The sequence below is a fragment of the Ascaphus truei genome, chromosome 1 (genome assembly GCF_040206685.1).
Source record: "Ascaphus truei isolate aAscTru1 chromosome 1, aAscTru1.hap1, whole genome shotgun sequence".
NCBI lineage: Eukaryota > Metazoa > Chordata > Amphibia > Anura > Ascaphidae > Ascaphus > Ascaphus truei.
In genome coordinates, this window is record NC_134483.1 from 220,718,056 (window position 1) to 220,736,952 (window position 18,897).

An 18,897-nucleotide genomic window follows, 5' to 3' on the forward strand; every position below is an offset into this window, starting at 1 on the left:
CTGCCTGCGCGGGAGATGGAATGGGTTGCGCGGCCACGGGGGGGGGGGGGGGTGAGGAAGGGGTTGTGTCCCGGAGCAGGGGTGGCAGCAAGGTGGTGTGTGTGTGTGCATGTATGTATGTGTGTGTGTGTGTGTGTGTGTGTGTGTGTGTGCGTGCGTGTATGTGCATGTGTGCGTGTGTGTGTGCGTGTGTGTGTGCATGTGTATGTGTGTGTGTACCAGTGTGTATGTGTCTGTGTGGTGTGTGATGTGTGTGCGTGTGCGTGCGCGAATATATTTATCAAAGTTGCACAATGTTAATAAATAATTTATTCTCACATGTCTTTTTTTTTAATTTTTAAAATATTATATAATATACACACACACACACACACACACACACACGCACATATACACACACACACACAGGTTCCCCAGTGACACACAAACACACAGACCACTTCAAAGTGACACATACACACACACTGACAGCTACCAAGTGACACACACACAGTGATACCCGCCTCCCAAGCGCTTGCTGTCTCCTATGCAAGGACAGCAAAAAGCTCCTGGTAGAGCGAGCGGCAGCACCTAAGCGCTTACTATGTCCAAGGCCTAACACTGCCTGCTCCTTACTAGGGCCAGGAAATATATACTTGTTAGGGCCAGGAAATATATAGCTAGGGGCACTGGGCTACATGTATTTTTATAGTCGTAAATGGTAACGTATCTGCTCCTTTAAGGTGGTCCCTCTCTCTTCTCAGAATTGCTAATGTAGAAAAGGACAAGAATGGGCATCTTTACAGTAAGAAGAGTGACAGCAGGATTGAGTACAGCGCCCTTGAAGAATATGAGAATAAGCTAGCAAGCAGCAGGAGAGCGGAAAGTAAAGTAGCACTTTTTATCGGGCTTGAATCTGATGTTTTTTCTCTTTTTTGGGGGGACTACATATTTTAATACATGTAAACCTTAAAGAAATGTGTCCAGCATACAGCATATGTTCCTCCTTTCTCTACTCTCTTCCCTGGTTGTGATACTTCAATATAAAAGCTGGGGGGAAAAGTATATTCACAATAGATATCATCACAAGACATCATAATAATAATTGCGCTGCGTTCTAAAATTCTGCTAATAAAAAAATTATTATGTATCACGAGGGAGACTCCAGGAGCAGCGGGTAGGACCTCGATGGCCAGAACAGCAAGGGCAGGCAAGTCGGGGTCACAGGCAGGGGTCCAGGGCTGGTGGCAGGGGTATGTTGTCAGGGTCACAGGCTGAGGGTCGGTGGCAGGCGGCAGATATCGTAGACGGGGGTAGGGGTCCAGGGCAGGCAGCAAGAATCGTAGTTGGGGTCACGTGCAGAGGTCGGCAGCAGGGAAGCAGGAACAGGACTGGAACTGGGGAGCAGGAACAGATGGGGACAAGCCAAATTGTAGGCAAGGACCTTTAATAAGTTACCAGGACTCGCACAGGAACGGAACAGAAACAGATCAGGGCAGATGGAGTCTGGACACAAAACAAAGGCAAAGATGAACAGGAAACTATAAAGGCAGACAGGGACAGAAGGCAGGAGAAACCAAAAGGAGACAGACCGAGGAAATCCCAGAGCAGACAGAAACAGCAGCACACCTGGTGGACAGACAAAGGAACTGTGGCTGGGAGCAGGACATCTAGGAAGACTTGACAGCGTGATGATACCTATTTTGAATAGTGTGACAATAGAAGACTTTCCCCCCCCAATACTAATACTTATGGTAACAGCGGGATCCATGGCCATTCTTCAAAGCCAGCATATCGGCATACAACAAAATAATCATCTGAAAAGAAGTGCGGTGACATCAACATTTACCTGTACTGTAAATATAAAAGCAAGACATTCAGGGGGATGGAGGCTTTTGATACTGAAAAATGATTTAGTACTAGTAATCTGGTGGGTCCTCACATAATTATTTAATTATAATTCAATAGTCTTTGGGTTTTAGACAATACCAATGTTGGGAATGAAAATACGTTAATAATGCCATTTTTGGAAGTGATGAATGAGTTTTCTGGTTCTGTATGAATATGTTTTTATATAGCGCCACCAATGTATGTAGAGCTGTGCAGAATTAGAATGTAGAAAGTACAGGGAGCTAACATACAAAGGACACACGTGTGTTAAACAAGGAGTTAATAGTAATTGGTCTCCCTGCCCAATAGAGCTAACATTGTAAATGGAATAATGGGGGAGTGTGACGGGAGGGGGTAACCAGGCTACATAATAAAGGTCAAGTCTGTTTTGGTTAACCCTGCTTCGTGTATAAGGGTCTAAGAGAGTTAGCTCTTGGGCCCAGTAACATTGTATTGTTGCATTGAACTGTATTTGCAAAATGTGATAAAAAACATTTTTTGTGTTTTCCCCTTTCCGGGCATGCAATCAAGCGGGGATTGCTAGTGGGTGAGTTTCAAAGGGGGGTTTGCTGAGGAACCGTTGACAGAATGTGCCTAGGAGGTTGGGGTCCAGAGTTACCGGTGCCCTAATAAATGTACCTAGGAATCATGCCTGGTTTTTAGATACATGTACTGTAGGCACATTGTCCCAGCAATACTTCCCCTTGAAAACGTAAGCGCGACTTACCACTAGGGTACCCTGCTTCAGCACAGCTCAGAAAGGAGAATGAGGCACAGGGATAAATATGTATTCCTGTAGCTGAGGGAATCCCTAGGTTAAGGGGGGTACCCCAGCTAGTGCCAAGGTGACCCACAACTAGTATAGTGTTTGTGGTTGCCCAGCCGTATATAAGGTTGGGGGGGACTATGAGAATCCAAACTGAGTCTGAGGGAAGTGTGTGGGGCATAAGGCAGGCAGAAATAAAATGACAAAAATGTTCCTTTTCCGTTCTCTGTACCCCCAAGACCTTTACCTAAAGTCCCACATAGCTGAAGGGGTTCCCCGAGACTCAGTGTTTATTAAAATGTATTTCAGTGTGTTTTACATTCGGAATCGATGTCCAAACAGGCAGCCCGTGCAAACCCATTGGCACCGGTAAGTCTGCTCGACATCGGAGTTCAAAGCAGCCAGAGGATGTCCAGAGGTGTGAACAGCATTTGCGGGGAAAGGCGGAGTATTTGGTCCGGAGATCAAAGGCAGTCCTCTGGGATGCCACTTGTTCTGCCAGACCTAGGGGTGCCTGCCCAGCGGATGGCAATGGGATAGCCGGGGGGCCACAAAAAAACCTTGTGCACTTCTCAAAATGGCCGCCGTCACGTTTTTAATGGACAGTACCAGTAGATATCCCTGCGCTTGTGTCCCCTTATGGTGGAAATCTCAGCAATGCCTCCAATAATAACATTGGAGGTGCTGCTGAGATTTTCACCATAAGGGGCACACAAGCGCAGGGATATCTAATGATACTGTTCATTAAAAAATGTGACGTGGCCATTTTGTGTAGTGCGCAAGGTTTTTTTAGTCACCATGAGTGCCACCATCTTAACTGACTGGTGCCCCAAGGCGGGATTAGACCGTGATAAGGCCTTTTTATTAACAGGAATCCCTGGCACTGTGGATGATGTAGCTATTAATGTGGTGCTTGAAACAGTGCAAGTGTGTGGGAGACTCCAGATAAAAGAAAAAGTGTTACATTATGATTTTTAAAAAATTATATTCTGTGTATGCTCTGAAGTTACTGACCCACATACAGTACCCACAAGTGTACCCGGGGTAGATGCCACAACTGTGTGGACTATTATTACTCAATATAGTCCCACTGTTGCAGTTCATGACCTGCCCCCTAACCGACTGGTAGATAGAGCAAAATAATTATTACTGAAGGAAAGGAAGACTCTAGCGAACTTGTGAGTGAGATGGGTGCAGCCACCCCCAAAAACCCTTGAACGTAATCTCTGACCCTTCCTCCGAGGCCCTATTACAAGCCATGGGACAAGTACTAGACTGAGTCATGAAACCCACCAGTGAGAATAGCCACTACCAACGACTAAGGACATTCTCCGGGGTGAAGCCTATCCCTGTAGGGGAGGATGATTTTGAAAATTGGATGGACACTGCTACCCAAATGGTGCGTGACTGGCTGTGTTCTGATGGTGAGAAGAGAAAAAGGATTACAGAGAGTCTGAGTGGCTCAGCATTAGATGCCATAAAGGCGTTACGCGTACGATCCTCAGAGGCGACAGTAACCAATTATCTGGATGTACTGGAAAGTGCTTATGGGACCACAGAGAGTGCTGATGATCTGTACTATAAGTGTAGGAATTCTCTACAACAGGATGGGGAAAAGTTCTCTGAGTACTTACATAGAATAGAGAAGCTACAATACCGCATGGAATTAAGAGGAAGAATTGAAGCTGGTCAGACCGACAAGGAGAGACTAGAACAAGTCGATCGGGGCGCATTATTGGACAGAGACAGGAAAGAGAATCCTCCCACGTTTGAACAGCTTATCCGGGAAGTGCGTGCGGAAGAGGTCAAGAAAGAGACCCGAGCAGCACTTAGAACTACAACTACCCAAGCCAGGGTAGCTGTCGCCAGTGCAGGAGACTGTTAGAAAATAATTCAAGAGCTAACAGCACAAATGAACACATTGGTGATGGCTGCGGCACCCAAAAAGAAGGCCTCAGCGGGTACTCTTCTGGATACGCCCCAGAGACAAGATAAACCTTCAAGAAGCAGGGAAATGACAGAGGGACCTGATAAGGGAGCATGCAAGGCTCCACGCGAAGTGAAGCTCCATGACTAACACACTGTGGGTACCCCAATCTGCCAATTGGGATTCTTGGCCCTTCTGCCCGAGTGATGGCATCTACTGAAGGAAAACCATGCAAGGTTCTTCTGGATAGTGGATCGCAAGTGTCTACAATCTTCCAATCATTGTAGAACCGATATCTGAGACACCTGCCACTGCAGCCGCTGAATGGACTTGTTGTGTGGGGCCTCTGTGAAGCTAGCTATCTGTACTTGGGCTACGTGGTAATGATGTTGGAAGTTCCCAAGGAAATTGCTGGGATAGCCGGACCCCTTGAAGTAGTGGCACTAATATGTCCTGAAGCCCGTGAAGGAGCAGAAGCTGGAGCCATAATAGGAACAAATGCAAACATCTTCAGCAGACTAGCGAAGTGGTGCCAGACTGTGGGAGGAGATGATTATGATCGGACATTGACCATTCACCCTATGTGTTTGAAGTCCTATAGACGAGCCTAGAATGAAGCCACTAACAAGTCTTATGACCCCATAGGAGAAGTCCGGTGGGCCGGTCTTCGGTCAAAAAAAGTGCCTCCCCACCATGTATGTCAAATTGAAGGGAAGATGACCATTCATCAAGAAGTAAAAGATTCCACCGTAATTATAGAAGACCCTGTCCCCGGACAATTTCTTGGGGACTATTAGTAATGGTTGGAGTGCTGTCCATAAAGAAAGGAAAAACAGATACTATAGGAGTGAAAGTGAGAAATGAGACTTCCCATGCCGTGTAGGTACAAAGAGTCACTGTGATAGCTCACCTGTACAGTGCTGAAGTGATGGGCCCAACCGGGACGAAGAAGACTCATAACAGAAGACTGACGCCAGACATGTTCAATTTTGGAGACAGTCCTATTCCAGAACACTGGAAGAAATGGCTACAAGAAAAAATGGCACGTAGGCCAGAGGTTTACTCCATTCAAGAATGGGATGTAGGAAAAGCCCATGGAGTGGAACACCAGGGAACTAATGAGAGCTGGCATAATTTCTGAATCCAGATGTCCGTATGCATCACCCATAGTGGTAGCCGGAAAGAAACCGGAGCTGTGAGGATGTGTATTGACTATCGCACATTGAACAAAAGGACCACCCCAGATCAGTACACAATGCCACGTATAGAAGACATATTGGATTGCCTCACTGGGAGCAAGTGGTTTTCAGTTTTGGATCTTCACAGTGGATATTATCAGATCCCAATGAGCCAACATGACAAAGAGAAGACTGCCTTTATATGCCCGTTGGAGTTCTACCAGTTTGAGCGGATGCCTCAGGGAGTGTCAGGGGCCCCAGCTACATTCCAAAGGTTAATGGAACGAGTAGTGGGAGATATGAAGCTACTTGAAGTGCTGGTATACCTGGACGATATAATAGAATTTGGGAAAACCCTGGAGGAAAACGAAGCTCGGTTGATGAAGGTGTTAGATCGATTAAGTGACAGTGGACTAAAATTATCAGTGGACAAATGTCAGTTCTGTTGGTCGTCTGTCACATACGTAGGGCACATCGTCTCTTAGAAAGGAGTGGCCACGATTGTTCTAAATTAGAGGCTATTGCATAATGGCCAAAGCCTACGCAGCTAACAGAACTGCAGTCTTTCTTGGGAATCTGCGGGTATTACAGACGTGTACAACTTCTCAGCTGTAGTCCAACCCTTGACACAGCTGATAAAGGGTTACCCGCCACCATAATGGCATAGCATTGCCGTGGGGGTCACAAGCCAAGATTTTTTCAAAATGAATTAACCATTTGGGAATAGATGGACTCCTAAGTGCGAGGACGCTTTCCAAGCCATAAAAGCCTGTCTGATGAATACGCCAGTACTAGCATTTGCAGATCCACAAAAGCCCTATGTGCTGCATGTAGACGCCAGTTTGGATGGACTGGGGGCAGTTCTGTACCAAGAGCATCAAGAGGGAATGAGACCAGTAGTGTTTGTGACCCGGTTGATGCCGTCCGAGAAAAACTACCCAGTACACAAACTGGAGTTTTGGGCTTTGAAATGGGCGGTAGTGGACAATCTACATGACTATCTAAATGGAGCAGTGTTTGTAGTGCACACAGACAACAATCCCCTTACGTATATTCTAACATCAGCTAAACTGGATGCCACTGGACACAGTTGGTTGGCAGCATTGGCCACTTACAATTTCAGTCTAAAGTGCAGACCTGGGAAACAAAATATTGATGTGGATGCATTGTCACGAATTCACTGGGACACCCAAGTCCAGGATGGACTTTGAAAAAACATTAACACCGCAGGTGTGCACGCAATGTGCAAGCAAGTAGAAATGCAGAGACAAATTACTACAGAGGATCCAAATAGAGTGGCCTGGGGATCTCTCCCACTGGAGTTCCTTTAGTGTACTCTCACCCCGCAGAGTTGACCATGGAGGGATTACCCAAACTAAACCGACAAGATCTATAACAATCGCAGCAGAGAGGCCCAGGACTGAGAGAAGTGTGGTCAGCTCTGAGGGACCGGAAATCGCCTCGGGCAGTCACCGGGGAGCACCCTGAGAGTCGACTCCTTGTGACGCAATGGGATAACCTGGTGCTTAAGAATGGAGTAATGTTCAGAGTTGCTAAGAAAACGTAGCACCTGGTGACTAACTAACTGGTACTGCCGTACCGGTATAGGCAAGTGGTTCTACATTCACTACATCACAATCATGGCCATTTGGGCACAGACAAAACAATCAGATTAGTGAAAGATCGATTCTATTGGCCCAGAATGGCACAGGATGTCAAGGAATATTGTAAGAACTGCGGAAGGTGTGTGACCAGAAAGACTGTTTGTGCATGTCCCTTGGCTATTTCAAATTTCCCGGTGACCCGGCTTTTCTACCTGGATTGGCTGCTTGAGAAAGTTCCCATGTGCTGATTGGAATGATCCTGGGAAAAAGGTGTAAATAACCTGGTCTCCCGTGACAGGGTGTCCATAGTACGCAACGACGGGTGGGTAGATGTGCTGGTCCTTTCTTCCATGTAGTAACAAAGGAGGGAGAGGGAGTAGGTGGTATGGTACCTTTTATTGGACAAAAAAGTAGTTGATATGGAGCAGTCTGGCTGTACAGGGTGGCCGTACAGATTTACTTTAAATGAAGTGAGCGCGCTCTGCGGCAGCGTGGACGCAGACTTATAGTGGTTGGAAATTGCACACTTGAAGCTTAGTGAAGGAGGGAGAGTGCCTGCCTAGAGTGCAACAGGCACAATCACTGATCACAGAAATAGCCCCATTTTGAGCGTTGCTTCTTGCCGTGGTGGTTAAAATATAATGTCAAATTCTCAGTAGTAGAGACAATATAGCGAGTCCCGCTGCACTGAAGCAAATGGAAATATTTGTTGCTAGAAAAAGCTTTGAAGTTGGCGCGCTGTGTAGAAGCCGCACTCCCCTGCAGATACCAGGAAGTAACGAGTAAACGGTGACACCCACCGACATACGTTTCGCGTGCTGTGATGCTTTGTCAAGGTGGCCCTGCCTGTCTGACGCCTGTGGAGTTCTGTAGCCATCGCTTGCTATGATGACGGATAAGTACAGTGAGGGTGCAGTCCCTTCATGTACCCGGAATTTGTAAGTATACCGATCCTTTGGTTTGTCTTGATTTGGTAAGATTTGATTTGGCAGGTAGCTAGTGCATAACACATCTAGTGTATAACCTAGGCTATGTTACGAAACCCCCTAAGTTAAATGGGGTATAGGGAAGATTATATTGGATGGAAAAGGATATGTTAGGAAAGCTAAATCGTAGTGCCTTAGTAAGGTTGGGGGCACATATGTAGCGAGCAAATAGTGCCAAAGCAAATATCATAATATTAGTCATCATGTGGGTGCCGATTTCATATGTATGTATGTCTTTATTTATATAGCGCCATTAATGTAGTAGTAATACACGTGATTTTGGGCAGGCTCTAAAGGTGTCAATTTTCGGTGTTTTATTAAACATACAGTTGTGTTCCCTTTTGTTAATAAGTTTCTTAGTCAGACCACTATTTAAGATCCCTAGAAGCTCCTTGTTGTATTCAATGGTGGGATCTTTAGCTAAGACCTCGTAGCAAGTTAAATACGAGAGAAGTCTCAAGCGTTCGGCAATGTAATTGTCCCTGTCTAGGATGACTATGTTCAAGAAAAAAGCAAATGTGTGGTGCTCAGAAAAAAAAGCCTCAATATGGTACTTGAAAGAAACCCAAATAAAGTTCAAATTTTTGATTGAAGATTCCTGCAGTGTGAACCCCCTGATTAAGAGTAAGGGATATCAACCCATAACATGTAGAACAATACCATTGTAATCACTACTCCATTGTAATCCGACTAGTGGGCTAGGGTCCCCACGAACAATGTAGTAAGAGACCTCACAATAAAGTGACCCAACATATATTATCGGAATGGAGAATAAGCAGGTGATATAAATAACTCACTCTGAGTTGTAGATGTCCTTGAGACTGTCCAGTCTTCATCCACAGCAGGGGGTGTGCTTCCTTTTTTTCTGGGCGGTTGCAAGAGAAACAATGGGAAAAAGCAGGCACTAGAAACTCAGGAAACAAAAAATGAAAGATATCCAAGAGAGCGTGTGCCCATTAAAAATAAATTTAATGGACGCTACAAAAAAAAGCTACATTACGGGGTACACAGACCCCCACCAACGCGTTTCGAGCGTAAGCTCTTTTTCAAGGTGACTATATAAGGTACTCACCAAGCTGTTTATATACCCATGAGGCGCGCTGCTATCCACTCGCCGTTCACTTCCTGAAACTCTCAGTAGTGACGCGGGCGTGATGACGTCAGCGCGCAATGTGGGGAATACAAAATATTCAAACTTTATAACAACAATCATAGTGCTAGAAATACAGATATGAATACCTGGTATATCTTTCAACAGTGCAAAACACTGGAAAAAAAGAAAAAATGCATAATTAAAAAGAAACATCATAAAGAAAGCATGAATATCTCTATTAAAAGAAAGAAAATACCTAACAAATGGATGGACTGGATGATTAATATATTGATGCATATCAATACACAATGGTATAAATCGGAACGTTGTAGATATGTAGAAAGATGTATAAAACGTCAACATCCATTTGAAAAAATGAAAGATCGTATAATGAGCTGTAATAGGCCTGGGAATGACATAGCTGGGGCCAACAAGTATATTTTAGAAAATTAGTCATGAGCTTTTATCATATATAATTCATTAGACTTTTGGTAGGGAGAAAAACATATGCTAGAACCAAAATTGTACTTATATTCTAAGTTGTTAATAGAACAATAGAAAAGTAGCACACTTATGGTAAATGTAAATGAGGGCAATGTGCAAAAACAGGGAAACTTCATATAGAATTTGAACAATTAAATAATTCAATTATTGAACAATATGATTAATTGATATAGAACAAAAAATGATATATAATGATAACTTTTCCTTCTCAGGATTGAACCTGCATAAAATGCAGGATAACCCAAAGAAGATATGGGGCAAATTTGAAACAAAAAGATTAATTTTCTGCTATTACAATTTTTTAATTTAATCAGTTAATAAATTAATAAATAAACAAATGTATAAACGTATAAATAAACGTATAAATAAATGAATGTAGCAGAGGAAGACAATCATTAATCAATTAATAAACCAACTTGGGACTTGGCACCTTATCTACATTGATTAATAAATGATTAATGATTGTCTTCCTCTGCTACATTCATTTATTTATACGTTTATACATTTGTTTATTTATTAATTTATTAACTGATTAATTTTCTGCTATCTGGTCTGTTTGGACCAAAGCCTTAATGACCAAGAAATCAGTTATTTTGTTGTGCAATGCACAGGCTGCTTGTCACTATTGCTACAGTATTGGGGAAATTTTTTGTTTTTTTCAGTGGCTTTCTCTTAAATTACTCGTTGTAGTGTCATTTCTGCTTCATCTCCGTTGCTACTGGAGGATCCAGCAATGCATTGCAAAGTGTTGTATTGCAGGTCTATCTAGTAAGAAGGAGCCTAAAGGAACAGTCCTTTTCCAGGACCAAAACAGCTCATAAATCTTTGATCTATTGCACCCCTTGCTAACAATAACTATTGCATTTTTTTTATCCTTGCGGAAAAATGTACCTCATTTTGCTTTTTGCTTTTGTCCGACAGAAGCCAAGACTGAACAACAGCTTGCAAAAATACACAACAATGTCAAGCGACTGCAGAGACAGTTAAAAGATGTTAAACCTACTCCAGAATGTAAGAACAGATTTTAATTTGAACAATCAAATGTTTTCATTGTTTATTTTTTTTCTTCCAGATAAATGATGTAATTCATTTTTCAGATATCGATTTATTTGCACACTCCGAAACCTTTATCATTCGTTATGAATTCTTTATAGTTGTAATATACAAGCTTGTCGTAGCACAAGTTATTTTGATTTATCATCAAATGTAAGAATACAGATGTGTGCAAATTATGTCCGTACGTCCGTATTTTATTGTTCAGTCCTAGCTACAGATGTAGCCAACGTTCGTGTACCCGTTATGCAATGCTTTGCGTCAAAGCTGATACTCAATTTAGCGCCAGATTTGACACAATGACATTCAAAATGGTAACCTGCTGAATAACGCATGCATGGCGTCATTTACCACTGTTTGTATTTTACAACATTGATTGGTTAGCGGGTGCAATAACTTACATCTGCATGCAACTTCCCTAACGCCTTCAGTGCCGCTTAATTGCACAACACTTGAGGGGTTAAAAGAATACTTTGTGGGCCACCAAGGAGTGAAGGGTTCAGATAATTGTGGCACAGAGTATCAATCTCCCTTTCTTAACTGGAATGGCCTCATCCATGCCATGTCCCAGACAAGCAGTCAGGAGTTTGTGTCGGAGGATAAGGGACACGTGTTACAGTACAAATGCAAAAGTGGAGTGAATATACCCCTGGAAGATGCAAGTCAAGAGCATATTGTTGATAGAGGTGCACTCATAATTACTGCGTTGATTATGCCAGCGGTGCTCAGACATAGGCTGGGTCCATGGTGAGCTCGCGACGTGCGCTTGCCGTCACCCGCGTTTTAGCTGCAGCGATTTGTGGCCCGGGTAGACGCGACTGGAAGGCGTGTCGGGGGGGCATGGCCGTGACGTCACAGAGCTGGTTCGGCCTCATTGGGCGAACTGCTCACGTGACCCTGCCGTCGCGCGAGAAATCAGTTCATTTTGTTTCCTCATAGTTCGCGTGCTTTTGAGCTCTGACTGGTGCGCGCTGTAGCGCGCTCTAAAAACATCCTCATAGAGAGGCACCGTCGCGCAGTCGCGCCCTTACATTGTAAGCGGAGATCAGATGGCTTCTTCATCTTCGGAGGTTAGAGAAAGGCGTGGCACTCAAACAGTAACGTGCTTCTAACAATAACGTGCAGTATAATCTTATACTATATTAGTGAAAGCACTGTATGTTTGCCTGCCTGCCTGGATGTCCGGTGTCCCTAGGGGAAATCTCATTGGTCCCTTGGCCCGCCCGCCCCCGCACACCTCTCATTGGCCTGAGGCGGAGTGACGGGCCAAAGGACACACAGGGACACACACACACAGGGAACACAGGGACACACACACACAGGGAACACAGGGACAACACACAGGGACACACACACACACACACACACGGGGACACACACACACACACACAGGGACACACACACACACACACAGGGACACACACACACACAGTGACAGACACACACACACACACACACACACACACACACACACACAGTGACAGACACACACACACACACACACACACGGACACGGACACAGGGACACACACACAGTGACAGACACACACACAGTGACACACACATACACACACTGTTACATACATTAGCGGGGCTCACAGTGTTAGCAGCACCCGCGCGCACCTCCTCCTCTCCCCGTGTCTCCCGCGCTTTCACCCCGACCCCCCCTCCCCCGGCGCCGCTACAGTCAGCGGGACACACACACTATTATTACCCCTTCAGCGCCCCCCCCCCCCCACCCAGTGTCAGCGGCCGTGCGAGACCCCCCCTCTATATCTCCCACCTCTCCCCCCCCCCCACACATATACATGCCCCCCCTCCCCGGCGCTACAACTCACCCCTCCCCGGCGGGGGAACAGCCAGTGGCCAGGCAGGCTGCCTCGCGGCGCCGAGTGCCCAAGATGGCGGCGCCCGGGACACAGCGGGGGAGCGGCCACAACACGCTGCCTCCCGCCTCAGATCCACGTGGGACCTGCCGGATGGGTGAGTGAGCGGCCTTCACCTCCCCTCCACCCCCCCTTCACCTCCCCTCCACCCCCCCCTCCCCTCCAGTGTCAGTGTCTCCCCGATACCCCCCCCGGCGCCGCTACAGTCAGCGGGGGAGCGAGCGAGCGCCCGGGACACAGCGGGAGAGCGGCCACAACACGCTGCCTCCCGCCTCACATCCACGTGGGACCTGCCGGACGGGTGAGTGAGCGGCCTTCACCTCCCCTCACCCCCATCACCTCCCCTCACCCCCTTTCACCTCCCCTCACCCACTCTCCCTTCCACCCCCCTTCACCTCCCCCCTCCACCTCCCCTCCACCCCCCCCTTCCACCCCCCCCTTCACCTCCCTTCCACCCCCCCCTCCCTTCCACCCCCCCCCCTTCACCTCCCTTCCACCCCCCCTTCACCTCCCTTCCACTCCCCCCTTCACCTCCCTTCCACTCCCCCCCTTCACCTCCCCTCCACTTCACCTCCCTCCACCCCCCCCTCCACCTCCCCTCCACCCCCCTCACCTCCCCTCCACCCCCCCTTCCCACCGCCTCCCCCCCCCCCTTCCCACTGCCTCCCCCCACCTTCCCCCTCCTCCTCCTTCCCACCACCTCCCCCCTTCCCACCACCTCCCCCCTTCTCCCCCTTCCCACCACCTCCCCCTTCTCCCCCTTTCCACGACCTCCCCCCTTCTCCCCCTTTCCACCACCTCCCCCCTCCTCCCCCTTCCCACCACTTCTCCCCTCCTCCCCCTTCCCACCACTTCTCCCCTCCTCCCCCTTCCCACCACTTCTCCCCTTCCCCCCCCGCTCCCCTTCCCCCCCCCCGCTCCCCTTCCCCCCCGCTCCCCTTCCCCCCCCGCTCCCCTTCCCCCCCGCTCCCCTTCCCCCCCCGCTCCCCTTCCCCCCCCGCTCCCCTTCCCCCCCTCCGCTCCCCTTCCCCCACCTCCTCTCCCCTTCCCCCCCCTCCGCTCCCCTTCAATCCCCTCCGCTCCCCTTTCCACCCCCCCTCCGCTCCTCTTCCCCCCCCCTCCACCTCTTTTTCCCCTTTCCCCTCCCACCCCCTCCCACACTTCCACCCCCTCCTCTAACCCTTCCCCCCCTCCTCTAACCCTTCCCCCCCTCCTCTAACCCTTCCCCCTCCTCTAACCCTCCCCCCCCCTCCTCTAACCCTTCCCCCCCTCCTCTAACCCTTCCCCCCCCTCCTCTAACCCTTCCCCCCTCCTCCACCCCTTGCCCCCTCCTCCACCCCTTGCCCCCCTCCTCCACCCCCTCCTCCCCTTCCCGCCGCCCTTCGCCTTCATGCCCGCCTTACCGCCTCCCCACCCCCGCCTCTGCCTTTCACCCGCCCTTACTCCGGCCGCCTCTGCCTTTCACCCACCGCCTCACAGCCGCTGCACGCACTGAACAGACACCCGCCACACTCGACACATACCTGCCGCCACACACACCTGCTGCCCCCCGCCCCTACGCACCGACATCACTGACCCACCGCCTCACACCCTAGCAGGACCCCCACTCACAGACAGCACTCACAACCCACGCGCCAGCCGCCGCCTCACACCCTTGCAGGACCCCCACTCACAGACAGCACTCACAACCCACGCACCACCCGCCGCCTCACACCCTAGCAGGACCCCCACTCGCACACAGCACTCACAACCCACGCGCCACCCGCCGCCTCACACCCTAGCAGGACACACGACTCAGATTTTTACATCACTTATGCCACCAAAATATACATTGTACTTTTTTTATACAACATCGTATTACATTTTCTTCCATCTTTCTTTTCAATATTATTATCCAACCTTTACAACAAACAGTCACCTATTGTTCCACGATTTATAAATAATACTACCTATTACGCATTTACATCCCGGGCAACGCCGGGTCTCTCAGCTAGTAAACCAATATTAAAAACCCATGTTTTATTTAATGTGACATATATGTACAGTACCACTACTGCCACACAGTGGTGGAAAGTGGAAATGGCTAAAACTTATGCAAATAATAATGCAAACGGTGAAGAATATTGAGTCCTCCACTCAACCTTTAAAGAAAACAGTTCTCCAATCTGGCAATTCCAAAGAAGTATGGGAGCGGAGGGCATCAAATGTATGTAAAGGAAACAACTAGACCAAACAGTAGTATTGTCAGTAGAAGAAGATGTAAACAGACTGGACTTCCAAATGTTATACTCACATTCTGGTGCGTGTAAATATGCATATCACAATCTGTGGCACTGGGTGCAGTGATGTGGATTACCTCGAAAGAAGAGCGGAAAGCACCATCGCGCGAAAATGTATGTTATAAGCCTTTCTAATAAAAGAACACACACGCCTCACAAATGCGCACTCACATGTAGTCAGTTCTTTTAGGTGTGTAACAGTAAAACCAAGAGTCTTTTGAGAGGAAGCACCTGATTGGAGATAGGAACGTTTGCCGCGGTCTACAAGGTTCCCGGGCGTCCGCTGCCGGAAGTAAGTCCAGCCAGCAACATACAGCTGATCCCGTCGGTGTCGCGGAAGCGGTGTGATCGCTGCTTCACACAGATTTTGGTTTTTTGGTTTTACTGTTACACACCTAAAAGAACTGCCTAAATGTGAGTGCGCATTTGTGAGGCTTGTGTTAGTTTCAAGATAATCTTCAAATATAGGCCATGAAGTTAATCTCGGAACAACATGATCGCAAGTATACCTGAATTTGTACACTATTTCACTTCCATTAGAGGATTATGATGGATTGAATGTTAAAGTTATGCATCAACATTCCTATAGTCATGGCTCAGTTATATTATAGCTCAGTGTCAATTCATTCTTTTTTTTACAGGTCGTGGAAATAATGTTATGTAACGGTGTTTCCCGCACCCGGTGGAGATTCGGCCATTACTGGTCGTGTGGTGCATGATACCTGCTGGTGACAGGAGGGCTGAGTCGTCCCCCGGTGTTAGTGGGGACACAGGACTAAGTTTCTAGCACAGTAACAAGGCAGAGTTCTGCCCGATGCAGTCTTTCAGCTACCACTGAAGGATAGTCCCTGGACCGTCACTACATGCCAAGGGCACCCTCAGCCGTACTAGCTCTTCCCTGCCTCCCTAGCAGAGGCAGAGGTATGGTCCACACACACACTCTCCCCCGGAGGGAAGAGGACTGGAGAAGGCCCAATACGTGGCCTCTCCAATGTGTGACCTGTCTTCCCCAAGTGGGGAAAGGCACTGCTAAATTTGGGCAGTACCTGCCCTTAAGGAGCGCCAGGAGGAGGGCACCAGGTCTGTCTCATGATTGGTCATGCCCAGGCCTGATGTCACCGCCTCCCGCTGTCACTCAAGTGCAGCACCAAGGAGGGGGAAAACCCATATCAACTACTGGCAAGGCCTGCTTGTACCAGGCTTACTGCCAGCACAAGGGCAGAATAGTAACCATCAGGTGACCTGGCTACAGTTACATTGATAAATATTAAGAGTAAAGTAGCTTTAGCATGTTTCATGAAGTAGGAAGTATGGCTAAAAAAGACAATCTAAACATTAAGCATGAATAGAAAAATAAATGAGAAACACAGCTAGTATTTCACCCCCTTGCTATTAAGACCCCTGAGTGAATGATCACAAGTGCATTTTCAGGATAGCAGTAACACTTGTGGGATTTAATTGACGCGCCTTTAATTTAATTGACTTTTCTTGTAACCTTGGATCTCTCTGCTAGTACTTGGGTCTCAATGAAAGAAATGGGAGATTTGGATATCTCTGCAATATCATTTTACTTAGGAAGAAGTGTAATGTATTTTCATTGAGAGATATCACAACCTACAACCAATCTACCTATTGTGCTTGTGTTGGGCTTTGTATGGTGTGTGTACATTGTTAGTGATGATGCCATCACTTATTTTGCAGTTGTTGAGAAGCTCAGAGAAATGATGGAAGAAGCAGACCATGCTATAAGGGCATTTAAAGAAGATCAATGTTTAATGTAAGTTATGTTAGGGTTTTCTTCTATAATCCATTCAGTGTCAAAGGTCCAGGTAATTTCACATGACCATGTATAACTCAGAGTAGGTATAAAGGTTCCATGTAGGAGAAAAGTGATCTAATGCAGCACTATTTGTAATGAATTAAGGCCTATATTAATGGGAGCACCTTCTGGTGCCAGAAACTATCTTGCAGCCCATTCAAGCGAATGTGACATAAGGTGTCTGTTACTGTGTCAGAATTTCTTATTAAATAGGACACCTTCGTAAATATGGTCTTAAATCTCAATGATTTGATGTCATAACCCCTACAGTGCCTGAGGATCCTGCCACCACTGTGGCCACGGTCCCTCTGGCTCTAGCGATCACGTGATTGCTCTCCTGAGTGCTCAAGTGATCGCTTCTGTAGATGTAAACAGAAAAGGGAAGATTCCCCATGATTCCCCCGGCACACACACACTTCAGTTCAGTTTGCAGACGAGCGCGGATGCAAACGTCACATAGAATACATGCAAATCCCGCTGACATACAATGTACGTCATAAATTCCCCCGGTGTGCTGCCCTTGACGTCTGCTGTCATCACTGGGCACTGAAGGGATTAAACCTCAAAAAAGGAGGTATTTTATCAGTTTTTAAAGATAGAAATGTTTCTAAACTTTGTACGTAAGAGTAAAGGGTGATGGATGCAACACCCGATGCTGTATCTTGCATTTTTGTTCTCCTTCTTTAGCTACGACGAGCTCATGAAGGAAGAAAAGACCACGTCATCGAACTGACTGCCTTGGAGAAAAAAATCGAGACGTGGGTATTGATCAATGTGTTGCCGGAGAAGATCTTCAAGGGGCCCTTTGGGAAAGAGTTTATGGACAAAATGACCTCAAATCAACTGCCAGAAGATGTAGTCGAATTTGAAAAGTTTCTGCAGCAGACAGGCGGCCGCCAGGGAGGGTGGGATGATTTCGACCATCAAAGCTTTCTGAAGGTGTGGACCAAACACAAGGGCAAGCCTGCTTATCTAGATGAGGCGTTGGCGTATCTCCCCAGCAGACGAGAGAAGACATCCAGGAGCACGAGAACTGGTATCAGGAGTTTCTCTTTCTAGAGGAAAGGAAGAAAGAGGTGAGAACTTCATAGGAGCCAGACATTGGTCAGGCCCATGTTTTGTAAGGATGGTGGTAGAGCTAAACTCTACAAAGGAGAAACAAAGGATACATGTGTCTTGTAATATGATAACGTAACCTATTGGGTAGCAATAACACATGACACGTGTTCTTTATTTCCTCAGGAAGTTAGTAATTGGTGGTACCAGTTTTTATGTTACTATCGTCATTGTATCATCATTTGTGACTTCTTATCTGGAAAACTAAAACAAAGCTATACTATGAAGCGTTGCATTTTTAGTGCCAATTTGCAGTTGAAAACTGCTGTGTGCATACTTCAGGTCTAATTTAGGCCCCTCATCAATTAACAGTCCAGACAACTCCCAGCCTTGCACTGACATGTTACAGCTTCCAGCTCTCAGGCTGTTGGTTCACTTGAATTCATGATGAGGTTGTTCTCCTTGCAGAGCAATTTTATGGTGTCATCCTGCTGATTTGGCAGCACTTTTGAAGGCACCCAGGAAACGAAACGTGCACATTAGGCGACCCCAAAAACACTTTCAATTTTTTCAGTGATTGTTTCCTCTCGTTTAAGTTCTAAACACACGACATTGTGTGGTTCTAATGTTGTCTGAATGATTATGAAAAAGAATCACTGAGGTTATTTGTCCTATGAAATTGCTTTGTCACATGTCTGATGCAATGTGTGCTACTGTAGATACATTTCTTAGGTAAAGTTCGCCAGATCAAATAGCAGTAAGTAAACCATGTTTAATATGTCTCGTGAAACAAGAGTCACTCTCGTCTCACAAAGCACCAAAAATGTAAACATTAAACCTTCATTCAGACCTTTTAACATTAATTTTTTCACCTGTC

At 46.8% G+C, this 18,897-nt stretch overlaps 1 protein-coding gene across 1 annotated transcript in view; it reads left to right on the top strand.

Annotated features, from left to right (window-relative positions):
* Positions 1 to 18,897, top strand: part of CCDC112 (coiled-coil domain containing 112) — a 30,561-nt gene that overhangs the window by 3,313 nt on the left and 8,351 nt on the right. Inside the window, 6 exon segments of the mRNA XM_075601424.1 lie at positions 744 to 865; positions 10,849 to 10,938; positions 16,847 to 16,922; positions 17,652 to 17,686; positions 17,689 to 17,961; positions 17,964 to 18,040. Coding sequence (XP_075457539.1) covers positions 744 to 865; positions 10,849 to 10,938; positions 16,847 to 16,922; positions 17,652 to 17,686; positions 17,689 to 17,961; positions 17,964 to 18,040 — 673 coding nt within the window.